The sequence below is a fragment of the Medicago sativa genome, chromosome 7 (genome assembly GCF_051527215.1).
Source record: "Medicago sativa cultivar Bolivia chromosome 7, Bolivia_mono, whole genome shotgun sequence".
NCBI classification, from domain to species: Eukaryota; Viridiplantae; Streptophyta; class Magnoliopsida; order Fabales; family Fabaceae; genus Medicago; species Medicago sativa.
In genome coordinates, this window is record NC_140755.1 from 79,735,155 (window position 1) to 79,756,001 (window position 20,847).

At 33.5% G+C, this 20,847-nt stretch overlaps 3 protein-coding genes across 6 annotated transcripts; 1 reads left to right on the forward strand and 2 right to left on the reverse strand.

Annotated features, from left to right (window-relative positions):
• The first annotated feature begins 3,530 nt into the window (after window positions 1–3,530).
• LOC146908990 (smr (Small MutS Related) domain-containing protein) lies at window positions 3,531–8,290 on the forward strand. Its single transcript, XM_085723352.1, has 5 exons — window positions 3,531–3,877; window positions 4,589–5,453; window positions 6,565–6,965; window positions 7,442–7,511; window positions 7,808–8,290. Exons 2-5 carry the CDS (start codon window positions 4,693–4,695, stop codon window positions 7,869–7,871), a joined length of 1,296 nt encoding a protein of 431 aa, XP_085579478.1. The 5' UTR covers window positions 3,531–3,877; window positions 4,589–4,692; the 3' UTR covers window positions 7,872–8,290.
• A 559-nt stretch (window positions 8,291–8,849) lies between these two features.
• Window positions 8,850–9,928, reverse strand: LOC146908991 (Mitochondrial transcription termination factor family protein). The gene has a single exon (XM_085723353.1). The coding sequence runs from the start codon at window positions 9,926–9,928 to the stop codon at window positions 9,074–9,076; it is 855 nt and encodes a 284-aa protein (XP_085579479.1). The 3' UTR covers window positions 8,850–9,073.
• Window positions 9,929–15,391: 5,463 nt separating this feature from the next.
• LOC146908992 (uncharacterized) lies at window positions 15,392–20,569 on the reverse strand. 4 transcript variants are annotated; one of them, XM_085723358.1, is made up of 9 exons: window positions 20,031–20,569; window positions 19,013–19,107; window positions 18,585–18,653; window positions 18,300–18,415; window positions 18,158–18,212; window positions 17,044–17,164; window positions 16,544–16,591; window positions 16,108–16,202; window positions 15,392–15,950 (listed from the first exon to the last, which is right to left on the reverse strand). In XM_085723358.1, exons 1-9 carry the CDS (start codon window positions 20,113–20,115, stop codon window positions 15,948–15,950), a joined length of 687 nt encoding a protein of 228 aa, XP_085579484.1. In that variant the 5' UTR covers window positions 20,116–20,569; the 3' UTR covers window positions 15,392–15,947. The 4 variants fall into 4 exon arrangements, with proteins under 4 accessions (XP_085579484.1, XP_085579482.1, XP_085579483.1 ...); XM_085723356.1 differs by having other exon boundaries at window positions 15,392–15,954; XM_085723357.1 differs by having other exon boundaries at window positions 19,013–19,122.
• Between the last annotated feature and the right edge of the window lie 278 nt (window positions 20,570–20,847).

A 20,847-nucleotide genomic window follows, 5' to 3' on the forward strand; every position in this document is an offset into this window, starting at 1 on the left:
AAACGGCAATGTTAGTATGTTAGTTGTTTTGTTTGTTTTTTCTCTTTGTCAAGACTTGAACACAGACATCCTACTTGTTACCTCTAACTTAACCTCGTTGAGCTACCCAATCCTCTATTTTATAGCACGATTAACAGTTGAAGAAATAATTTCTTTACAATTATATATATATATATATATAATCATAATTTTATATAAATATTATACACATTAATTATAGATAAATATATGGAGAGGAAAATTTCTTTTAACCTTTATCATATAATTTAAACTATGTATAAAGACTTGTCCTCGTGAGCTTGGACAATGCATATTATATGCAAGATTCGGGGTTCAAACCCCGACCACCACAAAAAAAACTATGTATAAAGACAATGAGTTTAGGGTGACTTTTTTCTTACCTATTCCACCCTTCAATTAAACTATTTTATTTACTATTTTATCATTTACTAATATTATTTAAAACATAATTAAAAAAAGCAAATCAAGTTAAAATAGGACTATCCCACTACAATAGGAACAATATTATGTATATTCTATATGATCTTACTACATAGAAAGAAATGCATGGTTTTGGTGTGCCTTTTTCACTTCCAATTATACCCTTAAACAAATTTGTTAATAAGAATGCTATATTGTTGATTTTTTTTTCAAAAATATTAGATTTGATATTATATTTACTATATTGTTAGTGTCATTCTTGTCAAAAAAAAAAATTTGTTGGTGTCATTGAAAAATATAATATAGTTTGTTACGATACGACAATATAAAATATATATACACATATAATTTTAATTAAAATCAAAATTACACAAAAACGTAATTTATATACATTATCATAGAGCATACAAACGGACTTTGTGCATGTCCGACACTAGTTATGAATAAAACATATTCTATAGTATCTTAAAATAAACAAATAAATAATATTAAAAATAAAATTATGACGTCTATGCCACATGAACACACTAGTCATGTCTTGTACGGTGAAAATTCATCTTCCCAACAATAACAATGAGTTGGTCCTTTGTTTGAACGTTGAACAAATGGTTGCTCCACCGTCACCATTAATTGCTCCAACTACGATGCTTTAAACATTAAGTACACTAAACACACAGGAAATACCCATCCATCCCAACATAGGATGCATTTGGGTGTCTGACATTCCCCTATCATACTTCATAATGTTTAGGGCTAATTCTTGAAACCATTTATAAACACCGTTGATTTCATGAGTTCTATTATTATCCAACATTATGATTTGAACATGTTATTCTTGACCTATTCATCCCCTTTGATGATGTTTTCTTCGGCTACTCCTCTGACCACTCCCTCAAGTATAATACTCAAGCAAATTGAATATTACTTTAGTGAATTTAATTGGGCTAATGATGAATTTCTGAAATCGATTGGGTTCCAATTTCTTTGAATGTAAACTTCTCGCAAGTTAAAAATTTGACAAACAACATTGAGTTCATGTTAGATTAATTGAGAACTTCATCAGTTGTGAAAATGAATGGTGATAAACTTAGGAAGTGTAATGAGTGAATGAGGTTTCTAATCCTATCAATGCCACCATTAATAAATATGGATTCTTTTGGTTTTGTATATCTTTATATTCACCGCAAGTAATTTATTCATGTAAGTTTTTATCAATTGAAATGACTTGATGAAAAGAAAAAAAAACTATCTAAAATTCAATTGGCGATAAAAATTCAATTGGCGTTACCTTGATAACAGGAGAAAAGTCTTGGTAAAATATCTGTTTGAGAAAGGCTTGTCTCATGTTTTTTGAGCATGTTTTTGGATTAAAGATAAATTTTTAAAGAGTGTGTTGGTTGAGATTAATGTAAGTAGTTTTTGGTTAAATAAAGTGTCATCCTTTCTGAATTGTAAAGTGGGAAGAACAACTCCGTTCAAATATTTGAGATTGTAAACTTGTGACCATCTTAAGAGAAGTGTCATCCTTACACAATCTCTTATTTATTTATTTATTTCGGGGAGGGGGGGTAAGATATGTTTACCTAAAGAGAATGAGGTTAAGGTACATAATTTAAAGGCATTTAATATCACTTTGTTGAAAAAATGGTTTTGGAGAATGAATGATGAGAATGAGGTTTATGGTTCAAAATTTTATCAAGTAAATATTGGGTAAGGAATGGTGGTTTGCATACGGGGTTGTCTAGATTAATCTTGGTGGAAATATTTGTGTGGAGTAGAGAGGGGTGGTGGTAGTTCTCTTCATAATTGGATCTCTTGTTGCTTGTCAAAGGTGGTTGAAGATGGTAGAAGCATTTTGTTCTAGTTTGAACCGTAAGGCAGGGGGTTGAAGTTCTTAAGGATAAATTTAACGGAATTTTTAGTCTATCCACCAATAATCAGGCGACCGCGGTAGTGAATATGTTTAAAGTGGATGGAGATTAAGCGATATGGATTGGAGGTGGCATATGAATCTTTCCTTTAGGAGAAAGATTTAGTGGGTGAATGAAGGGATTGTTTGACTAACCACATAAAAATAAAAATGTGAAAGATATTTGGTCTTGGAATCAAAATCCATGTAAAGGTTACTCTATGAAAGAAGGTTACCATATAATCATAAGTGCAGTTAACTTGGATGACTAGGATATATGATGTTCCATGGAACAAATTTGTGCATCATAGTATTTAACCAATTGGAGTCTTACATGCGTGTTAGTGGATGTGGGTATATTGAAAATGCACAATATTTGTTTTTTATTGTTTATTTTCTTGAAAGGTTTGGATGAAAATAGTTAAGTGCTTGCATTTTGTAGTGTTTTATCAAATAATAGTATGGTACATGACCAATCAATTTTCACTTTAGTATCAAGTGCTAGAAAGATTCCTGAATGCATCCATCTATTTGATTAATATGCATTTGGATGCTTTGGAAACCATAAATATTTTGATTTTTGACGGTATGAGATGAAGGATGACGTCCAAGAAGATGAAATTTAATTTCTTTTTTATCATCGGAATTTCAAATTTTCGATCCCTTATCTATTTGAGTCATAATATTTCTTATGATTAGTTTATATCTTGGTTCGTGCAATTTGGAGACATAATATGTCTATGACATGAAATTTTTTGTAATCCATTTTCATGATATATTTTTGCTTTTTGTTTTCCTTTTCAAATGTTAACAAGTGTCATTATAGCATTGTTTAAATGCAATATAAAATAGTTTCTTTCACAATGATTGGTTTTTCATCTAATTTTCTTCCTCTCACCGCTTTATAGAATATACTACATATTCATTTGACTTTTGTTTAAAAAAATAATTCAAAGTATCGTAATTTTTTTTTACAAAGTTTTATGCAAATATTTTAAAAAAATATAGCATATATATTTTTTGAAGATATGGCATACAGTAGTATTTTAAAAATTCAATTATTGAATTCTGTCAAAAAAAAAATTCAATTATTGAATAAAAAAGTTAAAAAAGTGGCCGAAATTGGGTGGAAAATAAAGCTACACGTAAGAAAATAAATAACGAAAAAATATTCAAAGTTATCGTCGCATCTTCTTCGTGACAGCGTCGGCGGCTACCAAATCTCTCTGTCTCTCTCTCTCAAATACAGTTTTTTTCTCTGAAAGCGAGAGACCCTTTTGGAAGAGGAACAAGGAGAAAGAAAAACCCAAAATATTTTCTTCTTCTTCTTCTTCTTCGTCTTCTCTTCCGCAATATTCACAAAGTAAATTTATGGATAATAGGTGCAATTCTGGTTCACGTCAACTTCATTCCGTCGCTAAACACCTTCCGTCGCTTTTTCAACCCTTTGATAGATCCATTCCTGGCTTTCCTTTTTTACGTTTTGGCCTTCACAAGTAGCATTCTTTCTTTCTCCTCTCAATAAAGGTTCGTTTTTTTTTCATCTGGGTTCTCTTCTTTCACCTCAATTTGAATTTTTTTGTTTCTGGGTTTTGCTATTGTTTTGAGATTATTAAGCTTACTTTTTGGGCTGTACTTGCTTTGAATTCTCTGTTTATTTTAAATTGGTGATTTTTACATGGTTTAATTTTAAAATTGAGTTAGTTTAAATTATGGATTTTAATATCAAAATGTTTGAGAAGTTTAAATTATCATTATGATTGCCCTGTTTGGATAAACTGTTTAATTAAGTGCTTATGTATAAACTATTTCAACAGCAAAAGTCAAAATATTTTCATATAAGCTATAAGCTTTTTTCATTGACTTATTTGAGCTTATATGCTGACATAAGCACTTGTGAGACTGTTTGAATGAGCTTATAAAAAGAGCTTACACGAAAATAATTTAGCTTTATTTTATCCTTTGTTATAAAAATAAAAATAGCTTATACATAAGCGCTCATGCTATAAGATGCAAATTAAGTTTTTTATCCAAACAGGTCCTATGGACATGTCATAAGTTGTTTTTATAAACTTTCTCAAACAGTCTCATAAATACTATTGCTAGTGGATAGACTTAAATAAGTCAATTTAACCAGGCTCTATGTTTTCAAGTGATTGTCTGACTTACTGTTACGTGGCATGATCCTAAGTGCTTATTAGTTATTACAGTTGTTGACTTGGACTTTTTGTAAGCCAGGTCTTCAGATTGTGGCTTCCTTAGTTTATTGTTCTGTATATGCTGCACAAGTCTTCAGACAGAGATATCTTTGTTTCTGCTTAAATTATGGTGTATGGACCACGATGACCGTTTCAGCCGGATCATCCCTTAAGAAGATGTCGTGGTCCAGGGGCAAACAACCTTCTGGTTGGACAGCTTTTGATCTCAAGCAGAAAATGAAGAACAGTATTGAATCTGAAGTTGACAAGGATCCTTTCCCACCTATAGGCTCATCTAGTTCTATGCGACATGGTGATAAGTTTGTCAAGAAGAAACATGTTCCTCTGAAGCCGTTCTCTTCGGTACTTGTACCTAATGTAAATTTCCCTCCTTTGAAGGAGGTTGGGAATGGCCAAAAGGCAGTCTTAGGTTCTGAAACTCGTGGGACTACTGCTCAGGAAGATGTTAATGGAGCTACCAAGAAGCTCCAAGAGCAGCATCCTTGGGCTGAAAATAGCTTGATTGACGATATTTTGGCTGCCGTTAATAATAATGTTGATAAGGCTGTGGCTTTATTGGAAACAATGGCCTCTGCAGTCAATTTCGAAGAACGCAAAGTATTGAGCAATCCCCATCCAAGACCACTTATTTCAGATAATGTAACACGTGAGGTGAAGACCGGTGAAAGTCATGCATTAGAAATGGTCAAAGATGGCATTCTCTTCCGTTCCAGTATTGTTGGTCAACACCAAGATAACGATAAAGAGTTGGAGAACAAAAATGCTTCCTCAGGTCAGAAGTTTTCTGATGTAATGGACCTCTTGAATTCTGTTCCGGTCGAGCCTGAATGGGAGGAGGATGATATTTACTTAAGCCATCGAAAGGATGCGTTGAAGACAATGAGGTGTGTGAACGCTAACTCATGTAATCTTTCTTGAGAGGGTATTAGTTAGTTCTGTCTTTGCTTGTATTTATTTATAAGAATTTTTTCTCATGGTATATATATCTTTTTTCCTCTTCTGTTGTCAACTTCTATATAAGATATGTCGGAAAACATGTATAATGAGGAATGGAGCACATCTTAAACCTGGCCACCATTTATGACTTCTCTTGTGCCAATTGTTAACTTCTGATTTGCATGCATCCTAAACACACTGAATATGTTAGACTGCATTATATTATGTTACACTGAATATGTTCTGGTTTGCTAAAATGGTTGACAAAGTTTGGCTTTAATATGTATTCTCCAAATCAAACTTGTAATTTAATTGATGATGCCTTATTGTTTTATTTTATAAGGTACAATATTTCTGCCCTCTGTCTCTGAATTCCTTGTAGTGTGCATAGATAAATTTTCCAAAGCTTAATCAGTGATACTAAGAAAACATAAGTTAAATGATTTATTTTCACAACATTGCTTTTTTATTTTTGTCAATAATTTTGTTTGGATTTGCAATTCTGACTTTATTTAATAGAATATTCCAGTTTTGTATATTCTTTTAGATATTCTGCGAGATTCAAATAGTCTAATTAATGCACCCCACGTAATATTTGTCTCCTTGAAACACTGCTTTTGTAGGAGATGTTCTAATCTATACTTATATCTTCTATACTTATATCTTACTAAAGAATAATATTCTTCAATCACAGGGATTTAAACCTTGCTCATAATTAAAGCCGAAGCCTTTTGAATTTGACCACATTTTTGATAGGACGCCACTTATGTGTATGTGAGAAGAGAGATGATAATATGGGGGGTTGTAACTAACTACAGCTACAACTGTCTGTAGTAAATAGGAGAAGAGAGAATTAGATGATGTCTAGGAAGTGAGTTTGAATTGCAAGAGGGCACTCTCAAATGAGCCCTGGAGACTGTATACTACATTCATAACTGATAATCCTATGTGATCCAGAGGGTTCTCTAATAAAATTTCTATTGTTTTCTTCAATCTTGCTTTGTGATTCTAGTTGAATCTATCAGTGTTATCGAGGCTTTATGTCCAATAATTAAACAGGTCAGCATCACGACATTCTAAGGCAGCCTTAAACGCTTTTCTAAAAGGAGAACACTTTTCTGCCCAACAACATTCAGCGAGAGCCAGGGAGGAATGGCATAATGCCGACAAACTTAATTCTGAGGCAGCCACAAAAATATTAAGTATCAGGAATAGCGATAATGATATCTCGAGACTGGATTTACATGGTCTTCATGCAGCCGAAGCTGTTCAAGCATTGCAAGAACATCTCCATAGAATTGAAAGTCAAGGCTTCTCAAAGAGCTCAGCCCCTTCAAATAATGCGAAGAAGAATGGCGATGCACATTCAACTGTTGGGTCTCTTAATTTAACGGACTGGGAAAATTTGGATAAGCAAGTGCCATTAAGGCTTAGATCATTAGCTCTACATGTGATAACAGGTATTTTGCTTTCTTATGTAAATTCTATATTTATACTTGTATAGGGAATTTCGCCTCTGGAGAATTGCTTTTTGATTGCACAGGTATAGACTCTAGGTCTATATTAACGAGGAGGCTTTTTTATTTTCAATTTGTCTGGGAGATCTCCTATCCTATTCCCTTTCTTTCAACAGTTTTCTGGTTATGTCTGTTAATTCAGTTGTTATTCTATTGAAGCAAATATTCTTCAAATCTAATTTTGTAATCGTTACCCCTATTCAGTGTTTGTTCTATTTCCTACATTTTACCCCTCTTTTATCGCATTATTTTTCTCGGACATTTATTTTTTACCTTTCCAACTTAGTAATTCTTGAGTCTATTAATGGTACCTTGAGTACATGCCAAATTCAAATGATTTGATTCATTAAGTGAACCTATATCCGTGCAGTCAGCAATCGGTATGAAAGATGGCCTTAATTCCTTTTTCATTTCGACAGGTGTTGGCAATCACAGCCGAGGACAAGCTGCTCTTCCTACAGCTGTAAGAAGTTTCCTTAGTGAAAACAGGTGCAACATAATATCTGTACTCATACTTTATTTCGTCTGCACTTAAGGTGTACTAATTAAAAATAGATACACTGGATTGAGCACTGTATGCTAGTCATTAGATTGGTTATGGAAAATTTATATGAATCTAATGGTTAAACTTAACATACAGTGTAATGGTGTACCATTTAAAATGATTTTTACATCATAAATATCCCGTACTTTAGTTCAATCCTGACTTTTTTGTGTAACTCTAGCAACATAGTAGTAAGACTTACATTGCCTCTTACTATTTGTTCATTTGTATTGTTCTGCAGATATCGTTTTGAGGAGATGAGGCCAGGAGTAATCACAGTGTGGCCCAAATTTCGTCAGAGTTGACGACAAATGTTATACCATTGAGTATTCCTGCGGGGATCTGAAAGTTTGTATACTTCATGTAATTTTATCATGTACCTCTTACTGGAGTTACTATATCACATATGCAGTGGGGAGATTATTGTTATTTAATAAAAAACAGTGGGAAGATTTAATTCTACATGTAACAGTCTTGCATTTCTGTTCCATTCTTATTTTTCTGTGTTACATGTCATAGTCTTAGCGTTGGAAAGTGGAAACTATGTGATTTAATTTTCTTTTTTTAGGGAATTATACTTGTTAAGGGAATACTATAATTAAGTATCATTTGTGACTGCACTTAGGAACGAGAGATTTATCCTTTTCATGTCTCACTCTTGTAATCTTCTACATCTTGTCTCTAAACTCTTGTAATTATATGTCAAGCTTGAATATCTTTTTGACCTGCTGTAGCTATTTCTTTATTGGGAAGTGATAGTAGTTTCTTGAGAATCTGAGCTATTATTAGATGTTATAAGCGGGAACATTTCCTGATAGACACATAAATTAAAGAATCAAACCAGAGCTACATGTTTAAAATATCTGGATGAAACTGTTTTTTTTGTGTCCGAATAAATCCGTGTGACAGTGGATTCTAGGAAGGGTCATGCCAACTAATGCCTCTGTGGCACTAGTGGAAGCCAAAAAAAGTATATTTTAAGTTGAAAATGACACTCTTTAGACTTTTGAGACATTGATTGCACAACTTTTAATGTAATACTGCTACTGTATATTTGATTCCTTAACTAGTGTATCTGAGACACCGGTTAGCATTTTCCTTCTAAGGAATCCGGAACAGCTTGTTTTATAAATAATTGTCTGATACAAGCTTGAAATGTTTGCATAGGCTTTTTGCATAATGCATTGAACTGGTATGTTTGACCATGAGCTTGAGGGTCTTACAAAGCAAAGAATGAGAAGGATTGCATGGAAAACAAGCTCACATGGAGAAGAGAATTGAGATGCCAGAAGAGAAGGGTGTACTCTCAGGTCTGCTGCCTCAATTTTAATCAAAAGTAACGAATGTGAAATTACATGCACCAAAAGAATGTTAGTAATGCAAAGCCTAATTTCCTATCCATATCTAATACATAATTATCAAGGTTATGTAATTATATCTATTACTGTACAAACTCCTAGGTTGCTACTTCTTTTCTGGATAATCTGAGGGATGATGGTAGTTCTCTTCACTTCCACTTTGCATAGAACTTATCATCACCCCACATCAACATTCTATTCAAAGGAATCCTAACACCTCTTTCTTTCAAATGCAAATGCCTTGGAACAATCCTCTTCTCCAAACTAAACCCAAAAAACTGCGGAAACTTCTTCAACTCTTCCACCTCCCTCTCCATCTCTTTCACCAAATACACAAACTTCGGCCACAAGTTATTCTCCACATCGTACCCCAATATCGCCGGCAACCTTGCACAAACATTCCTTGCTTCCTCGTACGTAAACCCAACCACTTCCTCAAGAAACCTCAACCTCATGCGCATCTTCTCCACACGCGTGTTGAGAAGATGCGCGTTCCTGTTAGTTGGCCTGTTCAGGTTACTAACTCCAACTTCCTCGCGGAGGAAGTGAAGGGTTGGTTTGAGGATGTGGTTTACATCGGTGAAGAGGAGGTTAGGGCAACGGAGGATAAGGCCGCGAGAGTCTTCCACAGTGGCGAGGAGGTCGGAGGTGAGGAAGGTGAAGACGGGGGAGAGGGAGGTAGGGGAAATGGAGGTGGTGAAGAGGTGGGGACAATGGTGGACTAGCCGGGGGATGTCGGCCTCGGTGAAAGAGTGGGATTTGAGGAATGTGATGATGGTGAGGATGTGGTTGATGGTGTCAAGGTGAGGTAGGTTGTTTGGTTTTGTGTTGGGGTTTATTATGGTTAGTGATTTTAGGTAATGGAGATTTTCATTGTAGGTTGTTCTGAACTTGATGTAACCGTTTCTGTTAGGATAACGGTTAGGTACTATAGAGTTTGATGATTGAGAGGGAGGATAAGAAGATGGAGTTTGGCGTTGGTGGAAAGATTGGACGAAGAACATTTTATTTCTCTCTCGAGTGTGTAAGTTAAGAGAGCAAAAGAAAAGTAAAAGAAATATGATGGTCACGCTACATAATTTTGAAGCAAAAATTTCATGTCACACAATCGTTATCATGATGATAACCTTATCCTTTCAAACAAGTCTTAGTTCTCAGATATTTTTGAAATGAATATTCAAACTAAGAGTATTTTAAAAAAAATTCCATTTGGTAAATATGTAGTGTGAAATGGATTTAAAACAAAATTTAAGATATGGTTGACTGCATTCATCAGACACAGTGTAAGAAGGCTCTGATGTAATTTGGTTGCTAACTTAGCAAGAGACTGTGATGAGATAAACATCATAACTGTAGAACTATATAGTTGAATGACGTAGCTGATTTCCTCAAATATTGCTTTCCAGGTGTGTTAGTGTTTTAAATGTCACACTAATCGTACTCGTCAAGGGTGCTCGAATCGAAACATATTTAAAATAAACTGTAAATGGATATAAAAAAACTGAATATCCTTTTAACATGTTTGGTTGTTATTTTGCAAAAACTGTTTGGATTTGAACAAATTTTGAATCACTTTGTTAAAACCAAACCAAATCGCAGATGTAAATTTTAATAATTTTTTATTCTTTTACTAGTATTATATATTACATTAATCTATTTTCGGTTTATTTTTAATTTCATATATTGCATTAATTTATCTATATTATTACTACATATATTTCAAACATAATCGACCATTTTTATTCTATAATGTTAATATTTTTAATATATTTTATGTTATATTAGCAAAAAGACGGACACTTTCTATTAAAACAACGTTTGAAAATTACAAACGGTGTTTTTTTTTTGAAGGAGGTGTTTTTTTTTTATTTTATGAAATTTTGATTTTGATTAAATGTATAAATGTAAATGTTTAGTCCGAAGGAGGGAGGCAAGACCAAATCCATTCACCAGATCCCAGAACCAATCTGCTTCAGGTCCAGAGATTGTCAACTTGTGAGCCCTAATCTTCTTCCCATGCGAGGAAGGGGTCAACTTATGGTCCTCATGAAACTGAAATACGAAAAAAGAAAACAAATAACAAACCGTTAAAAATAAAAACATTTGAATAACTAAAAAAATAAACATTTTAACATAACAATTAAACCGCAAAAAACAAAAATTAAAATAAATATTATACATTTTAATATAACAATTAAAACGTAAAAAACAAAAATTAAAATAAACATTTTAATATGACAATTGAATCGTTAAAAAATAATAATTAAAATAAACAATTAAATTGAAGCATAAAAAACAAAAATTTAGCTAACAAAAATTATACTTACTGTGGCGTCAATCCAAAGCCTATGGTCTGGGTGCAACCTCCGGTACCGTGTGTGGGGTCCACTACCTGGGCCAGACCCGTCTGGGACGACACGACCCCTCCACACTCCTACCATCGCGTCTCCTTCTAATAAAAGGGCGCACAACCTCCCTATTTGCCCGTGCCCTCATGGTCATCGTCTCCTTGCCAAGTCTCTGTGTGTTTGGGTTGTCAGACATACCTACACGACATAAAACAATGCACAAAATCAATGATTTTTCATAGGGACATTATGTCATTTTTAACTAATCAACATTAACAATTCACATTGGACTCCAACTACCGCATTGTGTCATTTTAATCTCTAAACTACCACATTGCACTCAAACTCACTATAATCAACATTAACAATTCAATTTCTAACTAATTTCATCATTAACATGCAAAATATCAAACAATTTTTCATTGAGACATTTTATCAAACACCTAGAGTTCAACATAAACATTATGAGTTCATTGTGTCATTTCTATCTATAAACTACCACATTTGAGTCAAACTTACTCTAATCAACATCTAAAGTAGAGGTGTTCAAAACCGAACTAATCCAATAGAAAAACCGCAAACTGAACCAATGCAAACCGATACCGCAAAAAACCACATTTGGTTCGGATGTATTCATATCGTTTTCTTACTCAACCGAACGGTTTGGTTCAATTTGCGGTTTTTATTTTACCAACCAAATTAAACCGCAACATAAGACGAATCAAATCCGAATCAAATCAACTACATGTTTTTATCTTGCAGTTCGGATGACTTTTAACCTCAAAACCGAATCAAATACAAAGACGAACTGAAACCCTTGAACTTAACATGTTCTTTGGTTATTTAGACATGAAATTAGTTTCCAACATATTCACTTGTAGGACGCTTACTGTTCTCAAATTAAAACAGCTAGTAATCCGCTAACACATTCCTCAGATAAATAATAATACTATGTCACTACTCAAAACTCTCCACTTGGATCGTATTAATTTCAACACTCATAAACATATCATCGACTTTCTCTTGTCCTTTCCCATTCTAGAGGAATTGAAAACACATAGTGTAAAGGTATATCCTTTGACGGAGTTTGTTCCAAAAACAGCAGACAAGATCAAATGCTTGCCTAATTTGGTGACAGCCAAGCTTTCTGATAGCAAAGCTATTCCTCTTTTCTTGCTTTCCAAGGCACGAAGGCTCAGGGGATGTTATGGGCAGTTCAAAAGTATTAAGTAACATGACAATTCACAGTGCGCGTTCCATAGACTTAAACGCGAAATATCATATGTTACAGAAACTATCTCCTTGTCTAAGGGGATGTAAGCTTGTATTTGAATGATGAGGGGTGGCTAGGATATTTATAATTCTGTATCTCGAGTTTTTATGTTTGATTCTAGCGCGAGTCGATGGTGTTTGAAAGACAATAACTCTGACTTAATTTTTCCTTTATGTTATATACATTTTCAATTATATATTGGCTTTCTTGTAAGATGCAATACATTTACAGTTCAAATCAAACTAGATTTTGCTCAGTCACTCACTCATTCACCTACTTCTCGTTTTTGAGTGAATATGCAAATTAGTTCTTGTCCATGTGGTGATTGTCCTTCAAAGTCAGTATGCTCTAATTCATCTGCAACTACCAGCCAAAAGAGGGATTCATACTCGTTGAAACTTGGGACTTTATTGGTAAGTGGTAACGTGACTTTGATATTTTCCTGCTGTATCTTTTTTTTTTTTTTTACATGAAGAACAAAATGTGATTTAATTTGATAATCCCAACTGTTGTGAATTCGATGAAAAATCACACCAATAACAATTTGATGTGTGGAGCAAGGGATAATCAAGCAACCAAAACAAAATGTATAGAAGTTATAATTACAAACAAAAGTAGAAAACAGCGAGAGAAAGAAAGAGAGAACACAAAAGAATTTGTTGACCCAGTTCGGTTCAAATTGACCTAGTATGGGGGGGGGGGGGGGGGGGGCTCCTTTCACTAAAATGAGTAACTTTACAAAAGAGATATCAATGGGTTACAAGAATAAGTCTCCCGCCTAATTCTACCCAAAGCCCCAATCTCTTCCCGTGACCAAGAGACTCAATCCAAATAGTGTTTCCCAAGGTGAATCAACCCTCAAACCCTAGTGTTTGTTCCCAAGAGACAAACTTTATACAAACCCTAGTTTTGTTGTTGTCTTTCTAAACCCTTGTTTTAGCCCCCTATATCTCAAAGGTTTACACTGATACAATGCCTATATTTATAGTAAAAGTAACCCCCATAAAATTGGAACAAATCTGTCCAAAAAATACGTTTTTGAAAAATACTATCACACAAAATCGGGCCCCGAATTCCTCCATTCGGGAGCCGATTTTTCACTAACAAACTGCTCCCAAAGACAGCCAAAATCGGGCCCCAAACTCCACAAATCGGGCGCCGATTTTGGTCTTACAACAAACTTCAATTTTGCACTCCAAACTCCAATTTTGAGTCACTTATACAACACCAACAAGTCAAGACTAATATGTATTATGATAATCCCAAAATGACAAAATGTGATTTAACGGTATTTTTTTAGTATGAAATTTTGATTTTGATTAAATGTATAAATATAAAATGCTTGTTATTTCCAAATTATAACAAACCAAACCAACCATGTTTCTCTATTTCAATGACATTCTGTAACAAAAAAACTATTTCAATGACACAAACAATTCAACAAAAAAATATAAATTCGTATCTTTTTAACGACACCAACAACAATCATTATTATAGAAAGTTTTTTAAGGATATAATTGGGATGATGAAAAAACCAACCTAAAATCTCATATTTTCTTTATACGTGTCCGTCTTTCCGCTCTTTTTATTGCACCAACGTTTGAAAATTATGAATGGTGTTTTTTTTTTTTTTTTTTGCGAAATTTGATTTTGATTAAAACTATAAATTTTTGTAGCATTCAAGTTATGACAAACCAAACTTATCATGATTATCTATTTTAATAAAACCAACAATATAAAAAGAAAATATAATCTAAATTCTTTTTTTAATGACACCAACAACAATTTTTATTATAAAAAAAAAGTTGTTTAATGGTATAATTGGGAATATGAAAATGAAGTATAGATAATCTGGACATATATACTCATATTGTGTTTGTTACACTTTTATTTTAATATTTGGATTTACTCTAATCTTTTTGTCATTGTCATATGTGTTATTTGTATTGAAAGTTTATGGTAATTTTGAAAAGAGAAAAAGTCAGCACAAAAGAGTCAAAACATGTTATTTTCTTTATATATTTTGCATCAAACCCATCATTTAATGTGTATGTGTAATATTCATATCAATAAAAAAATTACATGTTGATTTTTGGACATCCAAAAGTCAATCCAAATTAAACAGCTTGTATTTAAATTTGATCTTAATTGATCTTTTTTTAATAGTCATTCAAATCCAATCACATATGATTTTTGTTTTGGATCGGATGACTTGTTATCTCAAAACCGACCCAAACACCCCAAAATCCGTTATTGCCATTGCCATTAGCCACATTTCATGATATAACCTATAGTTTGGGAGATTAGTTTCTGTATTTCGCAAGAAAATAGAGACCAGACACTTCATTGCAACAATCTTATTTTTTTGAAAGTCGAGGGAGTGATTCATCAAATGTTACATGCCATAGGAAAATAGAGACTAGACACTTCATTGCATCTCATCAAATGTTACATGCCAAAGGACAAGCACTCTACCGGTTGCTAGAGAGAAACATCGATGTTCACATCTACTACTATTCTCAAACGAAAAATTCACATTCTGGCATAGTCTGGTATGTATAGATACAGCAGAACAGCCAGTGCCCACTTCAAATGTAGACATCTTGTTTGTAATATTGAGTATTTTCATCACAAATCCAAGTAGCACGGCATAGCTTTTACAGATATTAAATTAAAACTTGTAAATTAAGCAGTGATAATTTGCTTAGGTTATTAGAAAAGCAACGCAAAACATTGAAACAGAAATGATCAACTGAGTTTAGACTACCTGTTGAATAGAACAGAACAAGATCGTAAAATTGGCAACAATACCAAAAGATTGGAAGCGTGTATAAAATAAACTATACTTTTAGCAAAACAGAGTAGTCAAAATACTAGCATTCATCAACTCAAACGTTGTGTTTTTACTCAAACAAATATGCAGTATACGAACAAGGGCAGCAGTTGCAACCAACTTTAGTAAACCTGCCTGAATTATGATACTGCAATCCGTATTTTCCCATTAATGGACATTAACGAAATATATAGGCAAACCACAATCATTACAATCTAATCTTTTCAATACCAAGCAAAGCAAACCTACATTTCAGACTCCCCTGACTGTATGTCAGCCAGCAATACATCCTCCAACAGGATTTAAATCTTAACTATGCCTCCAGACCCTTGATGATATCACACATGGCTCACCTTGGCCTTTGCTCAAATGTTAGTTAAATGTTGAAGTGGGAAGAGCAGAAATACGAGTAGCATCACATCAAGTACAACAACCTTCAAGTTAAAACTAGACTGGCGGACTATGCATTGATATCTATCGTGTGAGAAGTTTGTATGAGGGTACATCTTCTAGTTGTGTAAGGTCTTCAAGGAGAAGTTCTTTCTCCAGCTGACGGCGTGTAGATTTCATCACTGTCTGTAACAACATAAGTAATACATTTATACATATAAGCAACTATAATCATCACCAACAATCTTCAAAAACTTATACACTACACTTCAATTAAAATTGCTCGTGCATAATCTTTCCCTTTATCTACAAAATAAACTCAGGACAAAGAGTACATACATTAAAATCCATGTATGACGCGTGCATGGAAAGCCATTGATTGTCCATCAGCTTGAATGTTATGCAATAGAGAAGATCAAAGGCCGACTCATTTTCTGTCAGACATACATAAATGAATTTAGTCACTAGAAACAAAGTTTAGCTATAGTGAATACTGCCACTATTTCTTGTTTCTTGTAAACACAAGTATTTTTCTTAAATTCAATTACAAATGATGCAGCACCAATCAAATGAGATCAGAAAACAGTAAGCGAAAAAAGATGAAAGAGGTGATAAAGAATGCTCCTTACAAAAAGCCTTCATAAAATCACAACAACTTTATGGAGTACTTTTTGTAACATTTAGCATTTCCCATTTTGTTAAGTTCCAATTTCCCTTCCTAATTGTAGGAAAAAATGAGTGAAATCGATAATTAACAATGAACAATAAAAGCTACCTGCAAGGAATTTTAAGAAAGTTGCTCCCACCAGTGTCCGTGGCTTAACTGTCAAGGAAAACAACATTAGTAACAGATCACATCATAATCAAATTCAATTCATTACTTGGGGAAGGCATCTATTATGAATTCACGATATATGTCACATCAGAAAGCATAAGAAAAAAATATTGTAAAGGTTGTTGACAAGTCAAATTTGGGACGGATCCTGTTAGATAAACCAAGAGAAATCAAAATTTATTTAAAAACACAAATAGCTGGTAATATTTGTGAGGAAAAAACTAATAACAAGTTTTATAATACAGAAGAATTATTACATAAATGATTATAAAGTTACAGGTGGGGCTTATGTCATTTGATTGGTTTAGAACCAACACGTTCTGGTCTTTCAAATAAAGTAAACAAATATTCCCGTACATATATATGCCTCCCCTATGTATCCTTTTAGACATGATATATGCTGAGAGTAAAAATTATAATAAAAGGAGAAACTGATCAACCTGCTTCAAGATCTAGCATTTGAATAAGCATGAATGTAATGTTAACACCAGCAACCGCAAATGGGTACTCCCACACTGAACGAACTCCTTCCTGCTTCCGCAAAAGATCTTGAAAAGATTTCTACAATAAAGACATATGAACAGCAAAGTCAAAATAGATTTAAGGTTTGAATGGACAGTTCTTGAGGTTTTAAACCAAAATTAGATTAATAAAGACAATTCAGGAAAACAGGGTTCAAACAAAAATGCAAAAATTTCCTTAAAAAAAAAAACAAAAATGCAAAAATGTAACTAGAAAAAACTGAAAGATCACAGCCATATGTCTGAAACATAACTATCCCCAAATTGAATAGACAACCATTCATAACAAACACAACATGCAGTCCTATTTCAACCCCAAAAAACTGAAAATATGCAAGGAAGCTCGGGATAAGACTCGAACAAAGAGGATACACCATATTTTTGGAAATTACCTGCTGAGGAATCTCAGCATTTAAATAATGTTATCACAATTCACAATATGCATCAAGTCCACAATGCTTAGACAAGTTTGGGTTTTCAACAGAAAATCATGGAAGGAATTGGGGAGAAACTTTAACTACAAATTTGTGTACTTTTATTTCACGTCATGGAGCTGGTGTAATTTCAGAGCAGCTATTGCGAAAGAAAACAAGACCAATCAATTTCAAAATCCCTGTCTCAAATATAAACCAATAAAACATATCAATCTGGCCCAAATTTTTCTATCATGGATGAAGTCTAAAACCCGAAAGCAATAATTTTATTCAGCAAGGAATTCAGCTAATTAGTTGTTCCTGCATCAACCATCTAATTAAGCATGCATGAAACAACAAAGACCATTTGGGAAGAAATGGATGACAATCCATTGATTCCAAACCTATAATAATTAAACATGAAAATGTATACCTACCCAGGCTGTTTAACTTTAAGAAATAAAATTTCCCTTTCTTTTGGATGAAATATACTAATGTGGTTGCTTTGTTAACCTCTCTAGGCACTCAAATGAGGCTTAGTCATACAACTCTAAAAAGTAAGGCTCCAAAATATTGATTACAACACAGAAAAGATGGAACAAAAATAAAACAGATCATACCGGAAAATTCCTGGCAAAAAACAGCAAATTCTCCAATGATATGTAACCACCACCCCTGCCAATGATATGCATAAATAGAAATCATTAGTGAAAATAAGTTAGAATGAGGACAAGAGATGACATCGACCAGAATATTATCTACCTAAAATCTGTTGATGGATCTTTCCCTTGCCATCCCATGTCTTTCCACTGCTCTGAAATCAAGCCATTGAGTTCTTCTTCAGGAAATGCAGCATTCCATAAAGCCCTTAAGGATTCCTAAGATCATCATGCATAAAGACAAATGTAAACGTTACATTCTTAAGATATATACGTTTGCACGTGTGGTACATGGCTTGAAGTGTTTGATGGACTTCATAGTTATTGTCACATACTCACATCACAATCAATATCACTTAGACTTCAAATTTTTAATAGAAGAGACTACCTGATGCTCAGGGATAGAACTATCATATGGAACATCTATACGACTCTGAAGCCTCTGCAAGCATTCTTCCTGAAAATGGAAAATTCAGCATTGTGAATTTACTGTGGCGTGCAATATTAAAAAAGAGTAGAGAGTGACAAATTATTTTGATCCCATAGGCAAATAAGATGAACAAAGATAAAAAGGCAACCATTAAACCCAACCATGTGAAACATTGGTGTCATGTGATGAAAGCAATTGAACATTCGGTTCACGGTATGAATAGCCCGAAATACAATTGAAAAATATTTGTTATTATTTAGTGAGAATCATCACGTAACATATATTCAGAGCACGCCATGTACAAAGATGAAAAGAGAAAAATTAAAAGAATGCCTTAAAGAGTGTTGAAGTGCTGTTTCAGTAATTTTGATGCCAACAAATATTACCTGGTATGGAGTTAAATCAAAAGAGAGTCGAGCATCGCTCTCTCTTCTCTGTGCACATACACAAGACAAACCTCGGCCAATCCATGCCGTTGATCCTGTCACAAACTCAGCTGTAACAAAATAAAATTGCACATAAATGAAGACCGAGTTTCCAACTTTCTTAATACAAGTTTTTAGTAAGTTAATCGAGAAAAATCATGTGTTCTATTACTAATTAACCACCTTCATCACATAATACATTTGTTCAGTTCAGTTTCTTAAAGCACTCGGTTTACATGAACCACAATGAGCTAACACTCATTGTTAACTCTCTATTTCCTTCTCGGTTACTAAATAGCCCCGACACTTCTAATGGAAGGTGTGTCCGGTGTCCAACACATGTCCTTGTCAAATACGGCACTGACACTTGTCCTTGTCAGATACGGTACCAACCCGTGATTACTTCAATTAATTCATTTTCTCGAATTGTTACCGGTTCTCGAATTGTTACCGGTGTGTGTGTCAGTGTCGTGTACGTGTTTCAACTCATTAATCATTTATTCTTTTCAGACACGATAACCAAATATGACCACAGAATATAGTAGCTTGCTTTATTTCAATCATAATGCTTGCCACTGGATTCACCACTAGCTTGCTTTATTTACAATTCTTCCACTATTTTTGTACTAAGATCAACATCATCATCATATAAAGTACTTATATACTCCATTAAGAATGACATGAATGCTAGATCTACACGATAACCTCATCACATAATAAAGCACTCAATTACTCCATTAAGCATAATAAACAGCTTTTAGCTCTAAGATTAACATCATTTTCTATAGTAAATTGAGCTCAATATAGATCTCAACTATATCCGATCAAAACTTTATCAATTTAATTTAATATATATAAAAAAAAATCGACAAAATCACGAGAGGAATAAACGCAATTTTGAAAAGTTGAAAGGAATAAACGTTGAAGGAGAGAGAAAATCGAAAAAATCACGAGAAAATTGAAGGAAAAAATTGAATACCGGAAGATGAATGGTACGCGTTGCCACGATCAAGACCTTGTGAAATTCTACGAACAGCGACGAAAGAACCACCTCTATCATCCATTTTCCAATTCTTCGTCTTGATTGATGCAGTGTTACAACAACAACAAAAATAACAAACACTGCATCATCATCATCGTGATCATCACCACCACGACCGCGAACTGGAAAATCGCAGTGTGATGAATGAATGAATCGAAAGAAAGAAAGAAAGAGAAAATGTGAATTGAATCGAATGCGGAGGAAAAAAGAGGAAGAAACGGTTAGAAAGTGGAAGAAAGATCTGGAACAGGTTGGGATTGTAGATTTTCCCGGGAAAGAAATTAACGGAAAAGAAAGAAAATGGAGAGAAAAGAAAGAATCTAATAGGGTTTATGGTGCAATGCAAGATCTGTTTCTGTTTCAGTTACAACAAGAAAAACGCATAACGCATCATTGATTGATTATTCATTTTGCCGTTAAGGCGTTTTCTTTGTTTTGTCATAACATAACATAACATAACAGACAGATTTCATTATACTATACTCAGCCTGCGCTCCTTCATGTATACCACATTTTATTACTTTATTATTCATAAATAAAATATAATACTACCAAAATGGCTTGCCTTTAAAAACTAATATAAAAAGTTTAGAAAAAGCTAAATACAGAAAGATACTAATCTTTATTATTAATATTTAATCTCTTTTTTTTTTGTCAATTTTTTTTAGATGAGTTGGATTCGAAAGCTCAATAGAGTATTTTACATCAACGATTAATGAGACAACTCATTATTATTAATTAAGTCAATATTCAT